Genomic DNA, 17482 nt, shown 5'->3' with positions numbered 1-17482 from the left:
CTGTCTTGTTTGCGGTCGCACTATAGCGCCATTTAGTTTCACTTACGTAACGCAAACTAAACTTACGCGCAGGCGATACAAATAGTATATTTTCAGAAATTTAAATTGTCACGGGGAATTTTACGAAAACCTAATGAAAATGTTTTTAAATAATGCTATGAAATTTTTTTAAAAAGTCAATTAAATTAAAAAAAAGGGGAAGTGCTTCAGTATCGGACAAAACCCCTACCACCCACCATGAAAGCTGGAATGCCCAGTAGTGGGCGCTAGGGATCAGGTTGACTAGCACTGCGCCCCCTCCTCCGTGGCCCGTTTTGGGCCTAGCAGGCCTCCTTGCAGCCTCCTGGGACCAAAAATAGGCCGTGCCCCTCCCTGCAGCCTGTTTCTGGTCCCAGGAGACTGCAAGGAGGCCTGCTAGGCCCAAAATGGGCTGCCACAGCGCCCCGTACAAACCCCCCGCCCCCACGCATGCACGCGACCCCCACGGGTATGCACATACTCCACGTATGCACGGCAGAGACCCAAAAATCAGCTGGCCGGCAGGAGGCGCGCACACATGCGGGTTGAAGCTGAGCTGGGTGACGGCTCGCGTGCCACAGGTTCGCCCTCACGGCCTTAGCCTGTTCTTACGGCTGGAGAAAGGGCATCTTCTTGAGATCGGATCAAATCTCTCCATTTTATTATTTCTCTTTTTTTAAAAATTGGATTATTTTTTAATTTAATTTAATTAATTTATTTATTTATTTTGGCCGTTCTGTTCCAGAGACGTGTGTGTGTGTTCTCTGAACTGGACCAGCTTGTTCCAAGCCGTTTAATTTTTCCATCTCATTAGTTCCCATCACAGAAACGTAATCAAAAGGTTGATCCTGCCTCACCCTCCCAAAACGAAGGAAGGAAGGAAGAGGCAAACTTTTTATCCTAGCTTGAAAGAAATAAGCAACGAAGAGATGCCAAGCGCATCCATCAATTTTGAAGCGATCTTCCAAACGAGAAGAATAGAAATAACAGAGTTGGAAGGGAATCTTCTAGTTACGTTACTAACTTAGCGTCTGATTACAGGTAGTCCTCGACTTAGGACGCTTCATTTAGCGGCCGTTCCATGTTTAAAACAGCACTGGAAAAAAGGGACTTAGGAGCTTTTTCCACACTTAACGGCCTTTATGTCATTTCTATGGTTACGTGCTCCCAATTCGGACGCTTGGGCAGCTGGCTCATATTTATGACGGTGGCAGTGTCCCGGGGTCACGTGGTCCCCTGTTGCGACTCTCTGACAAGCAAAGTCAATGGGGGAAGTCGGATTCGCTTAACGTGAATCCGTGTTGCTAACTTAACAACTTGCACTCAAGGACTGTGGCAAGAAAAGGTCGTAAAATGGGGGCACAGCTCACTTATTTTATTTATTTAATTAAAAACTGTCTTGCTTAGCAGCGGAAATGTTGGATTCCATTGTGGTCGTAAATCGAGAACTGCCTGTGGTTCCTCCTCCCAATGTCATCCTGGCTTCTTTTTCAAGAGAACTAGGGTCTTTTGAAAGATACAGGAGTGGCCAAAATTGTGGAAACCTTTTGGGAAAAGTGTATTTTCTAAAACCAGCTAATAGCACCACTTTTTTTTTTTTTGAGTAGTACCATAAAATTATATATCCATGGAAAGATAATTTAATCAAGAATGTAATGCAATAACTTTTAGGAAGGATTTGCTATTAGAACAGCAGTTATAGTCTAAATAAGAAAGTAAAACATGTAGAAAAAACGAGATATACAAAAATTATCACCATAGAAAAAACGAGATATGCAAAAATTATTACCAAGTCAGTTAATACTTCGTTGGGTAACCTTTAGCGTGAATTACGGCCTTACAACGTCTTCCCATGGAGTGAACCAAGTCTTTGAGTTCTCCAGCTGTTATCATGTGAAACCAAGATTGAACGATGGCTTCTATTAACTGGGTTTTATTGCTGGGTCGGTTCTGACTAACAAGTTTCTTTAGTTGGCTCCCTAGATTTTCAATTGGGTGAAGGTCTGGGCTGTTCCCAAGCCATTCCAGCAGTGGAATAGGATTATCTTGAAACTCCAAGAAAAAAAAGTGGTGTTATTAGCCATCAAACCTCAAAAAATACACTTTTCCCAAAAGGTTCCCACAATTTTGGCCGCTACTTGTAGACCAACTTTTTAGTTCTATCACTGGATTGGACTTTACAATCTTTAAAAAAGCAAAGAGAAAGAGAAAAAAAAACCAATAGCATCTTATGGCTGCCCACAGCGATGACAACTTTCCTGTACTGGTCATTATTGGGAGAAGACAGATCCGACACCATTGAATTCCATATGTTTGATCCAGGGGTAAAATTCAGTAGGTTCTGACAGGTTCTGGAGAACCGCTAGCGGATATTTTGAGTAGTTCGGAGAACTGGCAAATACCACCTCTGGCTGGTCCCAGAGTGGGGTGGGAATGGGGATTTTGCAGTATCCTTCCCTTGCCACACCCACCAAGCCACACCCACAGAACCGGTAGTAAAAAAATTTGAATTCCGCCATTGGTTTGATCTGAGCATTGTCTTAAGCAATAGATCAGGAGAGTCAAACTCGATTTCATTGAGGGCCGCAGAAGGGTTGTGCTTGACTTTGGGGGGCCAGGGTGGGCGTGGCCAGCTCCACGTCACTCATGTCTGGGGTACCTATGGTAGCCCGAGCACTCAGGCAAGGAAAACGGGCTCCTGAGCTCCGTTTTCAGCTGCCACGTCCTTCTGCAACCCTCTGCCAGTGAAAACGGAGCTCAAGAGGGCCAGACGTAGCCCTTCCGAGCTCCGTTTTTGCTGGCAAAAGCACTGCGGGCCAGTTCTTTGCTGTTTCCAGGGCGGTCCCGTCGGCCAGATCTATGTATCCGGCCCTCAGGCCTTGAGTTTAACACTGCAGATGATTAATGTTCCCCTTGCCTACGGGACCTGCTAGATAGGTGAACTACACCTCCCAGAATTCCTAGCTAGGATAACCATGAGCAGAGAATTCTGGGGATTGAAGTCCACACCCCTCTGGTGGGTACGTAGGGGAGGAACAGTTGTCGATCCACACCAGTGGAACTGAGAAACGGACTGACGTTTGTTTGTGGTTCTTCCTCTCTTCTCTCTTAGGTGATCAGGTGACCAGGAAAGGGAAGAGAAGGTGGAGATGGAACTGCCAAATCATGCCAAACATTTGCTCCTGCAGCTTAACCAGCAACGAGCCAAAGGTTTCCTTTGCGATGTGATCATCGTTGTCGAAAATGCCCTCTTCCGTGCCCACAAGAACATCCTGGCAGCCAGCAGCATGTACTTCAAGTCCCTCATCTTGCACGACAACCTGATCAACTTAGATACTGACATGGTCAACCCGACCGTGTTCCGGCAAATCTTGGACTTTATTTATACTGGTAAGCTCTTAATGACCGACCAGCCTGGTGAACAGAACTTTAATGCTCTCCTCACCGCAGCAAGCTACCTCCAACTTCCTGACCTGGCGGCCCTTTGTAGGAAGAAGCTCAAACGCAGCGGGAGGTCCTTCGCTGGCCGGGCTGGTGGAGCCTCCAGCGTTGGGCGGCCGCCTCGGAGTCAGAGACTCGCCACCGCTTCAGTCATTACTCGTTATTCAGGGTCAACCGAAGGGATGAAGGGCTCTCAGCCGAAGGAGATGCCAAAGGCGAAGGTCTCAGATGATGAGGTCTTCATGAACAGTTCCAACCAAGAGAATTCTCACGCCTTGAGTAGGGGACTGGGAGAGGGAAGCAACAGCACCAACGGGAGCTGTGTGGACCAGGAACTTGGGCTGGATCTGTCCAAAAAAAGCCCCTCCCTGCCCACTGTAGCCGCCCAAGACGACACCCCACACAGCGAGAGTCAGCGTGGCTCCCCCCGGCCCGCCTCAGCCCCTACCGCCAACAGTGCCTCATCGTTCGAAGAGTCCATCTCTGGAGCCCCTCCCTCCCTAATAGACAACTGTGAGCCCATGGAGATGGACCTCAGTGAAGACCGCCAGTGTCTCCCCGAAGGCAACCAGCGAAAGAGCCTACGCCATTCCTCGCGCAAGAAAGAATGGATCAAGAAGGATTGCCCCTTCGACCGGAAGGAAGGCGGGGGCAAAGGCTGCGAGGAGGGCGAGGGGTTACCCAACGGCATCCTGATGGGCCCCTTGTGCAAGTCTGCAGAGCGCAGCCTAGGCCTGAGCCCCTACGGCCCGGAGCCGCCTTTGCACGCCTGCAAAGAAGACGTGGAGAATGGCAAAGAGAACAGCGAGGACAGCGGTCAGAGTGAAAGCGAGAACGGCGGGCACAGCAGCGCCAACTACGTCTACCGGCAGGAAGGCTACGAACCGGTGGCCTTCGGGGACAACTTGTACGTCTGTATCCCGTGCGGGAAGGGTTTCCCCAGCTCGGAGCAGCTCAACGCCCACGTGGAGAAACACACGGAAGAAGAGCTGTACATCAAGGAGGAAGGGACGTTTGAGGATAAAGAAGAGGAGGCCGAGGATTTATCAAACCCCAACCAGCCCTACACCTCGGAATCGCGGCCGTTCAAGTGCTCGGTTTGCGAGAAGAGCTACAAAGATCCCGCCACCCTCCGGCAGCACGAGAAGACTCACTGGCTGACGCGGCCCTTCCCTTGCAACATCTGCGGCAAGATGTTTACCCAGCGGGGCACCATGACTCGGCACATGCGCAGCCATTTGGGACTCAAGCCCTTCGCCTGCGAGGAGTGCGGGATGCGCTTCACCCGGCAGTACCGGCTGACCGAGCACATGCGCGTCCACTCAGGGGAAAAGCCCTACGAATGTCAACTGTGCGGCGGGAAATTTACCCAGCAACGAAACCTCATCAGCCACTTGAGAATGCATACCTCTCCTACATGAAGCCAAAGTCTCTCCAAGGAGCTCTGAGCCCCTCCAACCCACCCACCATAAATATCCCTTAGACTTGCTGCTTTAAAAACAGACTATACAAACAAGGGACGTTCGACTCCCCACTTCAGTCATGGAAGGCGTGAACCAAACAGAGCTTTACTTTCTTTCTTTCTTTCTCCTCCTCCTCCCCCTCATCTTTTCCCCTTCCCCTCTTCCAAAGGAAAAAAAAGAAACCCCAGCCCCAATTTAACTTTCAGACTCCTTCCCTTTGTATCAGCTTTTCTCTCAGGGCCTGTGGGGTTAAAAGTGGAGCAAGGAACGCCGTTGGAGGTGACGTGGAACCTCCGAGGATCTCCACCGTAGGGAATGAGGGGTAGTCTAAGCCAGAGGTCTCCAACGTTGGCAACTTTAAACGTTGGCGGACGTCAACTCCCAGAATTCCCCAGCCAGCAGACCACCCTTCATTCCTCCAGGCTTAAAGTTGCCGACGTTGGGAGACCCCCCCTGGCCTAAGGAAAAATCCTTCCTGGTTGACGCCAACTCAAATTGAGGTCCCCCACAGAAAAGGGAGAGGAGGGGGTAAGATGGTCTTCGTCAGGGAAGCAAGGGTCGGCCCCTCGCTCCCTCGGTTTACTTTTTTCTTAGCACTTTTTGGAATTGCTACGGTCGATACTTCCACAGTATTATTTGTCTTTTTTCTGACGCAACTCCCAAGAAATACCCTTTAGCGGCCCGTGGGTGGCCTTTTTGGGTTTTGTTTTTTTTCCCCGCTTCTTTAATCCTTTTTGGGGGTTCGGGGTGGGGGTTTAGTTTTTACAACGGACCTGGTTTTTAAATGGATGGTTGTCCCTCAAAGCAGCAATGGGAGACGTTCCTTGCCAACGGAGACCACTCTGTTCTTTCTTCATGCTGTCCTTCGGGAAGGCGGTGGGCCTCTGAAGAACAAATGACATTTCCGTGGCCTTGTCTCCGCCCGACCCCCCTCCCCATTTCCACCTAGGAAGGTTTTCTTCCAACTGTCCCTTCTCCCATCAGGTTCTGAGGGAAGAGCTGGTCCGCCTTAACCATCACACCCCGCCTAGTCTTCAACCTCTTCTGATCCCCAACTTACCTCAACCTCTTTTGATCTCTCTAGCCTTATCCATGACTGAATGAGGGTGGTGGTGGTGGAGGGGGCTGAGGGACACCCCACCCACCCCAGGAATTTCTTTCAAATGAGCAGGGGTCATATCTGTGTTAATTTCCTTCTCCCCCCTCCCCTTTAGTTTTTTGTATGGATTTTTTTTTTTTTTTTTTTGCTTAGAGGTACTTGTTCTATTAAGAGGAAAACGATGCGTTTGTTCATAATTGATGTCAGTGTCAGAACTGGAAAGCTTGAGGGGGACTTCGGGTGGGCAGCCGGAATTGAAGTAGGCTGGAAAATGGCGACAAGTTCCTTTTAGGTACCTTTTCATTTTTTTTTATTTTTTTAAATTTTTATTTGGGGTGCACGTGTGTGTGTTATGTGTGTGTCTGTCTGTCTGTTTGCACGCCTGCACCGGGTGGGGGGGGGTGTATGCGTGCACTTAGCTTTTTTTCCTCCTTCACTAAAGAGTTGGGTCAGAATGGCAGGGCCCACTTCCTTTTCTACCTCTTGAATTCACACGAACAATAAGATGGTTAGCGGAAATAATTAGGTGTGGTGTTTTCTCCCGCCCCCCCCCCCAGCCCTCTCCCCCTCCCCACCTATCCCCAGTTGTAAGTTAGTGTACAAAGTAGAAATTAAGGTTAAGGGATTTTTGCCACCTCATTTTTTCCGTTCAGAAAGTCAGAAATGCATAAAGCATGGCCAAAGACAATAAAGTAGTTTTTTTGTTTTTTTTTAAAGCTGGAAGTCCAGAGAAGATAACGCGATGCCACCAAATCGTTGGGGTTTCTGTCCACAGAAAATACAAAAAAACCAAACACCCCCCCCCCTTTTTTTTTTTTTTTTAGAAAAGAGCTTTTGGGTAGCCTTGTTTATTGAACCTGGATGCCGTGGCGGGGCAAAAGCTCCATTTTTCCATGGCTTGTCTCTTCGATGGGCTCCAGTTGAGACAGTCAACGGCGAAGCCGTTGGTCCCGTCAGGATCCAGAGCGCAATAAGAATGTGGAGAACCCAACCAAAGTCTTTCGTTCCCTTCCTTTGGGGTGGGGGGGTAGTAGGGATGTCGACCTGGGTATGTGCTCGTTCCACCTTCGTTCTTAAAAGGGATGCACAACAGGTGCACGTCAGTGGTGGGTTGCTACCGGTTCGCGAACCAATGGTGGCGGCAGGAGTCTCTGCCCACCTGCCCAGACGTCATCAAAAACGCTCTGCGCACGCGCGGGACCTTCTACGCATGCGCAGAAGCGCCGTGCACTCGTGAAGCGAGCTCGCAAGTCCGCGCGCTACCGATAGCGAACCCATAGCGCCGGGATTTGAAACCCACTACTGGTGTACGTGTTGAGGTTGGGGCCACCGGGAGATTGAACAGCCATGCACTTGTCTGTCAAAAGACCTCACCGCCAACAGCTGCTATAGGTGTAGGAGATGCGGGCCCTCAACTTCGTTGGCACGACCAGTTGTGGAAAGTGATGGCTGAGCCCCCCAACCCCGAACGGTTGGTCTCGGGTGGTTAAAAAAAACAAAAACCCACGACTCTCTCTTTGAGTCTGGAATGGAGTAAGGTTTACATTTTCCCGTCCCTCTGCTTTAACTTCCTTGCTTGAAAACCATTGTTCTGTTTATGATTGTTTATGATGATGATGATGGTTAATATGATGATGATGATGATGATCATTATGGTAGGGGTCACCAAAGCGCCCTATGTCTTTTTTTTTTCTTTAAAAAAAAAAAACAAAAAGGAAAAAACACACCTTTTTTGTCTTTAAGTTTAGACCAAAAAAAAGAAAAAAAAGAAAAAATAAGTCAGCCTGTTCAAATAAAAGAGAGAAGTTTGCATTTTTCCGTTTTTGCCACCACCGTTAAGTGTTTTCCTCCTTTCTTCTTAGGATAGAGACAAACCCAAGTTGAATTAAGGGAGCCTAGACTCCCCGTTTCACTCAATACGCCTTCCAACGACCAACCAATGAGTCGTTATGCAGGGAAATTGGTCCTTTCTTTCCCTTCTTAAGGATCTTTACCTCAAGTTTCATTTTTCAATTCCATGCATCTTCAAGTTCGGGCATTTTTTTGTGTCATGCCGCAGCTTGATTTAATCATCTTTTTTTCTTTCTTTCTTTCTTGTGGGTCACTCATTTTTGTCTTTCATTTTTGTGGAACATTAATGTGAACGCTGTGCTCCCAACAGCCATCTTCCTGTGAATTCTCATTTTTCTTTTGTTCCATTTTTCAAAAACGTATTCATCATTCCATGGTTTTTTTTGTAGAACAATGCAACACCCCACCAATAACAACAACAACAACAACAAACCACCCAGGTCCCCATCAACCTTTTCTTAAACTTTATGCACATAGCACTGCAACACACTTCCTATTTCCAGATAATTGGTGAAGGCTTGGAGGGTGGAGACAGTTGCTTCTCAATAGAGCTGTTTCCTCTCATGCTAAGAAAGGTTTTTTGTTAGCAAAAGGGCTTCAGGCCAAGACCGCAAAGGTTTCATGAGTCTAGGAGGCCCCATACAATGTCCCAGATGTGTGTAGAACTTCTCAATTTGGTGACTCGCACAGTGCAGCCACCGTCTGGCTTTTTGAGAGGAACCTCAATAGATGCTTCACTTCTGGTGGAAAACAAAGAACCTGCCCTCAAGCCAGCATTTGTGGATTAGTAGTTTGGTGGTAGAAAGCTTCAACGGAACTATCCTTTGTGCTCAGGGGCGCAGATCTATAATTTTCAAGAATATAAACCCCCACTTCCGTTCATCTCCAAACTCTTGAGATGCCTTCAAAAGCCATGCCTTGGGCTAGCAAACTGTAGGGTCTAAAATTGAGAGTTGAGGGTGAATATTTTGTTCCTACCTCACCATCCTTTCAGAAAAAGGACACTTAAATCACCGCCCCTACCCCCAAAACTTATCTTTGTATCCAATATCGTGGACCATGACATGGACATCGTCCATGACATTCCTTCTGCGATGGTTCCTCTTCCCAGCTGGTATTGATTGACCTTTAGGGCAACTGAGCTAAAGAACTTGAGAAGGCATTGGGGATAAGGTAGGCCTTTGAGTCAACCCTGGCAAGTATTAATTATTAAGCCAGAAATTTGGAGGTCCAACCGCCTATGGAAGCGAGTCATCAACTCCCAAGTGCTACTTAACTTTCTACATTGCCATCCAGAAAAGATCCATTTTGTTAAATCCAAAGAGGAGCCTAGCAGCGTGGAACAAATGCGAAGAGGAAACCATTCCTCTTAATTTCGCTGGAATGTTGAGTTTAGAGTCAAGACACTAGAAGTCTTTAGATTTAAGACCCTAGTATTGAATCTTGAGTGGAAATACTTCAAGTTGGGTCTTCGTTGGGTTTCTGATCGAAGTTTTTGGAATCTTGGAATCTTGAAATTTCAGGACCGGCGGTCCTTGGATCGCCTCTTCTTTTTCTTCTTAAGCTTGCTTTTTCCCCTCCCTTTCTTTCTTTCTTTCTTTCATCCCCCTCTCAGCACTTAAACAAGGCGACAAAAAGTCTGTGTACAGCACGAGTATTGTACAAAAAAAAAAAATGGGGGGAAAAAGGAAAGCCCCCCCCCATTTCTTTTCATTGTTTCACCCCTTTTTCGACAAAATTAGCCGTGTAGAAAGTGTTCCATAGATAGGATTTTGATGTCCCTTCCTCCCTTCTCCTTCCTTTCCCTTTCTCTTCCTCCCAAGATGGTGACAATAATAACGAAAGAAAAAAAAATCAAATAATTCTCAAAACTTCAGGGACTGTTCAAGACTCACTTAAAGGGTCTGGACACTCGACTGCATTTATACGACATAGTATTGTATCAAGCATTTTCTGTATTTTAATGAGAAAAGAAAAAAGCAAAAACACTAGTTTCATATTTAAGATTTTAAGAATTCTAGGGTTGGGTGGGAAGGAAAATACACTTGGTTCCGGTTTTTGGTTTCTCCTTTCTCTTCGTTCCCTTTTTTTTTTTGCTTTATTTTATTTTAATTTGCTACTTTTTTTTTTTTTTGAGATACAGAAAAGAGCCTTCTGAGGTTGTTGGTTCTTTTTTTTAAAAAAAAAAGTAAAATCACAGAGGCCCAACAGCTTAACTCTTATGCTTTAATCCGTTTAGATCACCAGAATGTTTTCAGAGTTCCCGGAGTGGATGATAAAAAAAAATAATAACAGAAAAAGTTGCATTAAAAGATAGCTCATACCCAAATTCACACACACACACACACACACACACAAAATTCCTATTTTTAAACCAAAGCACATTTTGAATGACTATGGAACCTCACTTGGCTCGGAAAAAAAAATTAATATATTTATCTCATTGTTTACATAAACTTTTACAGTTACAGACCTCAACAGATCTAGGGGCCAGTCAAAATTAATGATTGCTTTTTCCATCGGTTTAGCTGACAAAAAAGAGTTGCGGGTAAACGGTGTATAGGATGTGCTGTTGTGTAAAGGAATGGAAAAAAACAACACACCACAACCACCCAACCTCAACAGTTCAATTAGAACTGATTTGTATTCCAGGATTTTTTAACGTGGTTTAGGGTGTAGGAAAACAAGCCATTAATGATCTCCAGAAGGACTTTGAGTTCCATCAGTCCTTGCCAGGGGCCAGTAGACCAGCAGTTGGAGGGTAGTTCTTCCATCAGAGGATCTTCTTGGACACCGTAGGACCACACGTAGGGCGAGAATGAAGTTCTGTTTGTTCAAAAAAACCAAAAAAACCATGGTCACAGAAAGCCGTGACAAACTTTCCATCGCAAGTTGCATATGGTGCTGGACCACGACAAGATCTCAAATCAGATTGAGAATGTTTCCTCTGCGAGGGACAGCGGAAATTGTCCACCCGTGATAGAACCACCCAACAGTCAATCTCTGTTGGAGAAGAAACTAGCATTTAATGTTAAGTCAGGTGTACTGGGGTGCTGGTCGTCTGTCGACATTCTTGGAAGGATTGTCCCAAAGTATGTGTTTAACCCAGTTTTAACTCCACTCAAAAGAATGGTCCAGTCAATAGCTTTGATCTTGGGCTTGAAGTCTTAAGGAGTTGCACTGAGGTTTCTTCTCCGTGCTCAAATGTCCTTCGGTGATGACTTTGCTAAGTAAGTGGACATCAGGCTAGGAAGTTTCAATCCCAAAGGACCTTTGGTCATCCAGTTGTCGCTATATTGCAGCACACTTAACATTTGGCAACATCTGGAGATGTCTTTTGTTTCTTCCAGAATTATGTGTTCTCTCTACTTCTGGATTAGATGTTCTCTCCAGCTTCAGGATTGGTGGTTCTAGCCCCAAAAATACGTTTTTAAGTTAGATGGATGGTTGTTTCTTTTGGAGGGGGATGCCGGCGGATTTGAGAGTCTTCTCCAATGGTGGCCTTCAGATGAGGAGATCCAATTTAACTCTGGTTTGCAATCTGGTGCGCTTCCAGGAGAGGGGAAAGTGTTTTCATGTCGCACGAGGACCTAGTAAACAAGTCTTGATACACAACAGATCTGATCTTAGAACCGTGAGAGACCGTTTTCCTCACCAATTGTTGTTTTTTTCCCCCTCGTTTGTCATGTCTTAACTTTCCTGCTCCAGTGAGTTGGCCAGATTGTGATCTAGATTTGAGGGGATCTTAGCCTGGAAAATTCCAGAAATGTACCTTCAAAAAATTGAGAGGATCTTAACCTGGAAGGTTCCAGAAACGCACCTTCAAAAGATTGAGGGGGCCTGGAACGTTCCAGAAACGCACCTTCAAAATATTATTTTCTGTAAAGAAAAAAAATAATTCTCTTTAATATTTCTACTTTTTTTTTTAGTTAAAGAAAAATCACACTTTATCGGTTCTTCGTTGAATGCTGTTTTTTCCTCTGCTGTTTGTTTGTTTTTTCCCCCAAAGCAAACGCATTAAAAAAAATTGCCTGAAATATTTAGGATGCAAAGAGGTAAAGAACAAGGCTGATGGAAAACAAAAGTTATTAATTTTGCCTGGTCTTGAATATCTAACTAACAAAGATGGTGCAAAACACTATTTGACAGTGTTGTTTTTTTGTTTTTTTGTTTTGTATCAATATTGTACGTACTTTATTGAATGTATTTATTTCTCAAAATTCTGTATGCACAGTTTTGCAAGGAGAAAAAATAATAATAAATAAAACCTCAGCATTTGCAAAAAGACAAACGATGCATTCAGCAGGGTCTTCGCTACAGGATTTCCAAAAAAAAAAAAAGAGTTTTAAAAAGTTTTAAAACTTAAAAAAAAAATAGAAACGAGAAAAAATAAAAATAAACTCAGAGACACTCTTGGCATAGCCATAAATCCATAACCTGTGAAGACAATACAAACCGTGGATTTTTGTAGCTCTTTTATTATTTTTTTTCCTTTCCACAAAAGACAAAAAATATTGTTTTTTCGCTTATATTTAAGATATTTCCAGTTATAGCAACGTCACTCTTAATACAATTTCCTTCCTTGTTATTGTTTTTTTTTTTTTTACATTTTCTCTCGTTTTGTTTGTATGCGTGAGGGTGTGTACGTGCATGAGTAAACCAATGTGTAACGCGCTTTTTTATTTTTCTTTTGAGCGGTGCAGGTCAATTCTAGGTTAACAGTATTTTTCAAAAAAAAAAGAAAAAAGATTCTGCCGTGTCACTTCTGTTCTAAATATTAAAAGCAAAACAAAACAAAAAAAAGGAAAAAAAATAAAATAAAAAGGAACTTCAGCTCCTAAAAGGAAACATTTGGGGTCATTTGGTGCAGAAAGCAAAAAAGAGAGAGAGAGAGAGAAACGGGTTGTTATTGTTATTAATATTATTTTTCCATGCAGTTGACACCGACCTAGTTTGGAGAAAGGGAGCTTACACAATTCTAGGAAAAAAGCGGTATCAAGACTTTCCAGAGGTTTGGCAAATAAAACCTCCCCCAGAGAACATTTCTGCTCTCCACTTTTGGTCATCTGAATGACCTTTCTAATGTTTACAATGCAAGCAATAATAAGCCGTTTTTTTAAAAAAATTGATTTTGATTTGATTTGTTTTAAAGGGGGGGGGCTTGTAAGAGTCCCAGGCACGGGAGGCCAAAAAGCTTTACGCTCCCGGCTTGCAAGAACCAAGATAGAACGGTGGCCCTTCAAGCTGTCATTTTGTGTCCATCCACATGCTCAAACCGTAAACGTATCCCAAGGTGCGGGTCTTCCCAAGCACTGAGAAAGCTCCAAATCCTCTTTGGGAACACTTGGATGTAAATTTTGGGGAGCCTTGGAGAATTCTGGAAGTTGCCCTCGCAGGCCGAACCGGAAAGTCCTCGGATATTGGTAGCTAATAAAACATTTCGCCTTCTGATGCCTTGCCAACTTGCTAAGCTGGAGTTGAGGTGGACCATTTCTTAGCCCTAATTAAACCTAATTAGGGTTTAAGGCTAGCCTTCAAAGACAGTCTGTGTAGCATAGAGACGTCGGATAAGTTTGGGACATCCGGTGAAACTCAACCATGGAAGACACCGGTAGCAAGAAATACTCTTCTTTATATTATTAACTTTCGGTATTCCCTGGTGGGTTATAATGGCTATGTTTTGGGTGTCATTGAATGAAGCGGAGTGCTAGTAAGATCCAGTTTTGAGAGAGGTGGGGGGAGACCATGAGATATGTTGTTATTTTAGGGTCTTTGAAGAAGTCGATGGCAACTCGCTTCTGTCGTGCTTTTTATCCCCATTCCAGCCCCAGGAGTGAAGCTTAAGTAAAATAAAACTGGACCATTTTAGAGGACATGGATTACAATATGAACCAGATAGACCAGTCTTGGCAAGCCTTTTCAGCGCCAAGTGCCAAAATGGGAGTGCGTGCGTGGGGAGGGGGGGAGAGCACCGGAAATTTGAACAGCAGCTCCCTGGTGTCCACACGCGGGAGAACCAGAAGAGCAGTTCCCTGGCGCGCGCACCGGGAGGCTCAGTTTCCGATGTGCACTGGTCACCTGGTCTTCCGGTTTTCTGATGCATGTGCAAGGACCACCTGGCGTGTACGCACTGGAACCCGGTAGGGCGATGACTGGTGTGCCCAGAGAGGTGGCTTTGTGTGCCACTTTCGGCACGCGTGCCAGGCGTTCGCCATCACGGATATAAGACACTTGAGATATGCATTGATGGGAGTGCGCCTTCCCTCCTTCTCTCAACTCCCAGGGCAGCGAATTGGGAGCAAGGATATGTAGATTAACACACACACAAATTATCCTGATCTCTTCTGGTTTGAAATCCTGCCAGCCTCCGCGCAGAGTTCTAAACGCTGAGGATTTGGTGAAAGAAAAAACACTCCATTTGAAAGGATGAAGTAAGTGTCCCTTAGTACTCGGTCCTTAAGCTTACCGGTGACCGCATACACATTATTAAAAAAACCCTTGCAGACACAAAACGCACACACCAGGAAGAGGAAGGACAGCAGAAGCTCCCTTCCATTTTTCATTTCTTTGGGCCAATTTTCACTCATGCACTATATTAACTCGTTGCAAAGACATTCAAACGCATAGATGTGCAGCCGCCGGCCAATTTTTTTTTTTTTTTTTGGAAATCCATTTTTCCTAAATAAGCTGCTTTATCTCACTTCCCCCCCCCCCATCTGGAAAATGTCCAAGCCAATTCCTTCTCGGAAGACAAAGCGGTACCTAGGATGCAATTTGTGTGCAATCATTAAATTTCAGTTTTTTTGTGCAGTGTTCATATGATCCAGAGGTTTTTTTTGGGGGGGGGGGAATTCTTTTTCTACCTCATTTATACCTCTCAAAGAATATTGGAAGGAAGAAGATTCTTCTTTTGGCAAATTGTTCCACTTTGTACTCGCATTCCTCATTCCAATTTCTTTCCCTCAAATACACACAAACATTGAACATGTGGCATTAACATGTTGGCAGCTGGAGGTTATTGCCACCGGGAACAGATAAAATGGATCCAAGAATTTTTGTTTATTTTCCTTTTTGTTGAGTTGAGTCCTACTAGGCAAATTGTTCTTAGGTTTTGCTTTTACCAACCAGTTTTCTGTCTATGGCATGGATGTTGCGTTTTTTGAAGCTCATGGAATTGATGGCGAGTCAGTTTCACTCATGGCGAGTCAATGTCACCAATTTGATTTGGAAATTGGAAAAGGAAAAAATTTGCCAGTGTTGAGTGAGGAGGTTTGCTTAATTCTCAACGTCAACTGGAGAAAGGGGCATCTATTGTTCCCCTGCTGCCTCCTTGACCCTTAATTTCTCTCTCTCTCTCACACACACACACAAACACACTTGCTTTCTGACCATAAAGCCCCAAATGTTTTTTGCAAATGTAACTGACGTTCCTATCCTATCAAACTGTTCTTCTTTCCTTCAAAAGCTTGAATTCAGGTTAAGAGTTGCAGGCTGCTGTGGCTGCAACTCGCGTGTCATATTGGGGGAAAATAAATAATAATAATAATAATGCAGAAATTATAATATGATCTCAGCATTCAGTAATTTGCAGTCTTAATGTACAGTGATGAAAAACTTGTTATTTTATGAACTTTTCATTAAAAGGTTGATTGAAAAGTAAGATTTGTGGGCTGGTGTTTCTGGTTTTGGTCTTTCTTAATGCACAGGTGAGTAAGTTGTGGGATTCCTACTTGCATCTCTGTTTTAGAAAAGCAATGTTCTGTATTTTGATACTTAAATAGAAATATATTTGTGTCTGTCGATGCTTAAAATACTTTGGCATCAAAATATTGCAATCAAACCATACATAAAAATAAAAGAATAGAGACGTTAGAGAGAAGGGAGACTGGAAATTGCCTTTAAATGATATGGTACGCTATTGCGCTAAGTTTGAGCCGGCTTTCTGGCTGTGATTTTTGAATTTTAGCAGTTTTGCTAAATTTGGAAGTTTCGGCAGAACTATTTTGGGTGCAGTATTTAGAATACTAGAATAGGATGTCACATTTTGGCCATCAGCTACCTGCGTGGTTCGGGAATCGGAATTAAAAGAAATGCCAACAGTGCTTTTTTCAACGGGCAACTGGACTTTCTGGTTTTTTCTTTGAAGACGTTTCACTTCTCATCCAAGAAGCTTCTTCAGCCATGACCTGGATGACTGGAGATCTTTCATAGACACCACCAAGAAATGTTTTTCCAGAGTCTGCTTGTTGTCAATCCCGCCAGGTAGACTAGAACAGGAAATCAATCCCACAAGAAGACCAAAATCTGAATAGAATAGAATAGAATAGAATAGAATAGAATAGAATAGAATAGAATAGAATAGAATAGAATAGAATACCAGAGTTGGAAGGGACCTTGGAGGTCTTCTAGTCCAACCCCCTGCTTAGGCAGGAAATCCTACACCTCTTTAGACAAATGGTTATCCAACATCATCTTAAAATCTTCCAGTGTTGGCGCATTCACAACTCTGGAGTCAAGTTGTTCCACTGATTAATTGTTCTCGCTGCCAGGAAATTCCTCCTTAGTTCTTAATTGCTTCTTTCCTTGATTAGTTTCCACCCATTGCTTCTTGTTCTACCCTCAGGCGCTTTGGAGAATAGCTTGACTCCCTCTTCTTTGGGGCAGCCCCTGAGATATTGGAAGACTGCTATCATGTCTCCCCTAGTCCTTCTTTTCATCAAACTAGACATACCCAGTTCCTGCAGCCGTTCTTCATATGTTTTAGCCTCCAGTCCCCTCATCATCTTGGTTGCTCTTCTCTGCACTCTTTCTAGAGTCTCCACATCATTTTTACATCGTGGCGACCAAAACTTTAAAATTGGCTTTGCAGGTAAGTCCTGTTCTTACAGCCATTTTTTTAGTGATCGTTCAACTTAACAGTCACTTGTTTAGCAACTGAAAATGTGGCTTCTGAGCGGTCCTCGCACTTACAACCGTCGTAGCAACCCCACGGTCACACGACAAAAAGTCAGGCAACCCACATGTGCAGACGGTTCTCGAGACTCAACAACAGTTTGCTTAGTGACCGTTCAAAATTGCAACAGCACTGGAAAAGGAAAAGTGACTTCATGACTGTTTCGGAGTTACGACCTTTGCAGCATCCCCGTGTTTTATGTTATCAAAATTTGGATGCCTGGCAACTGATTCACATTTATGACCGTTGCAGCAGTCATACGATTCCGTTTTTGCCACCTTCTGACAAGCAAAGTCAATGGGGAATTCAGCTTCCAGGCCAGCTGCAGGAAAATAGTTTGGCATGTGGTGCCCTGTAGACCTACTTCCTTTAAATTCCTCAACTCTTCATTATTTTTTTCCCCGCTTCCCTCACCACTTCCGGAAATATTCTCCAGGGTGGCTATATTTTAAAATGCCTGATGCTTGGAACGCTGCAATATTGCTTGGCTTTCCTGACAAGTTGCAAAGTCAGCAGGCCTGCTTAGAAAATCCACTCGGTCTGTCCTTGGAGAGTCATTTGACCAACAAGGTTAAAAAAAACAAAACCTCAAAGGATGCGAAGGAACAGAGTGGTTTGATAGCTTCATTCTGTGCCTAGACACAGAAAGTTGGATAT

General features: G+C 44.4%; 2 protein-coding genes across 3 annotated transcripts in view; both read left to right on the top strand.

Annotated features, from left to right (window-relative positions):
* The window catches only part of HIC2 (HIC ZBTB transcriptional repressor 2), a 103188-nt gene extending 87672 nt beyond the window's left edge, over positions 1-15516 (top strand). Inside the window, exon 3 of the mRNA XM_058157949.1 lies at positions 3131-15516. Coding sequence (XP_058013932.1) covers positions 3168-4880 — 1713 coding nt within the window. The 5' untranslated portion in view covers positions 3131-3167 and the 3' untranslated portion in view covers positions 4881-15516. The remainder of the gene's footprint in view (positions 1-3130) is intronic.
* UBE2L3 (ubiquitin conjugating enzyme E2 L3) overlaps positions 1-17482 on the top strand; it is a 175378-nt gene that overhangs the window by 87648 nt on the left and 70248 nt on the right. The window lies entirely within an intron of this gene.

This window comes from Ahaetulla prasina, chromosome 15 (assembly GCF_028640845.1).
Source record: "Ahaetulla prasina isolate Xishuangbanna chromosome 15, ASM2864084v1, whole genome shotgun sequence".
NCBI lineage: Eukaryota > Metazoa > Chordata > Lepidosauria > Squamata > Colubridae > Ahaetulla > Ahaetulla prasina.
The sequence above is the reverse complement of the archived record's forward strand: the minus strand, read 5'-3'. Positions and strand labels throughout refer to the sequence as shown.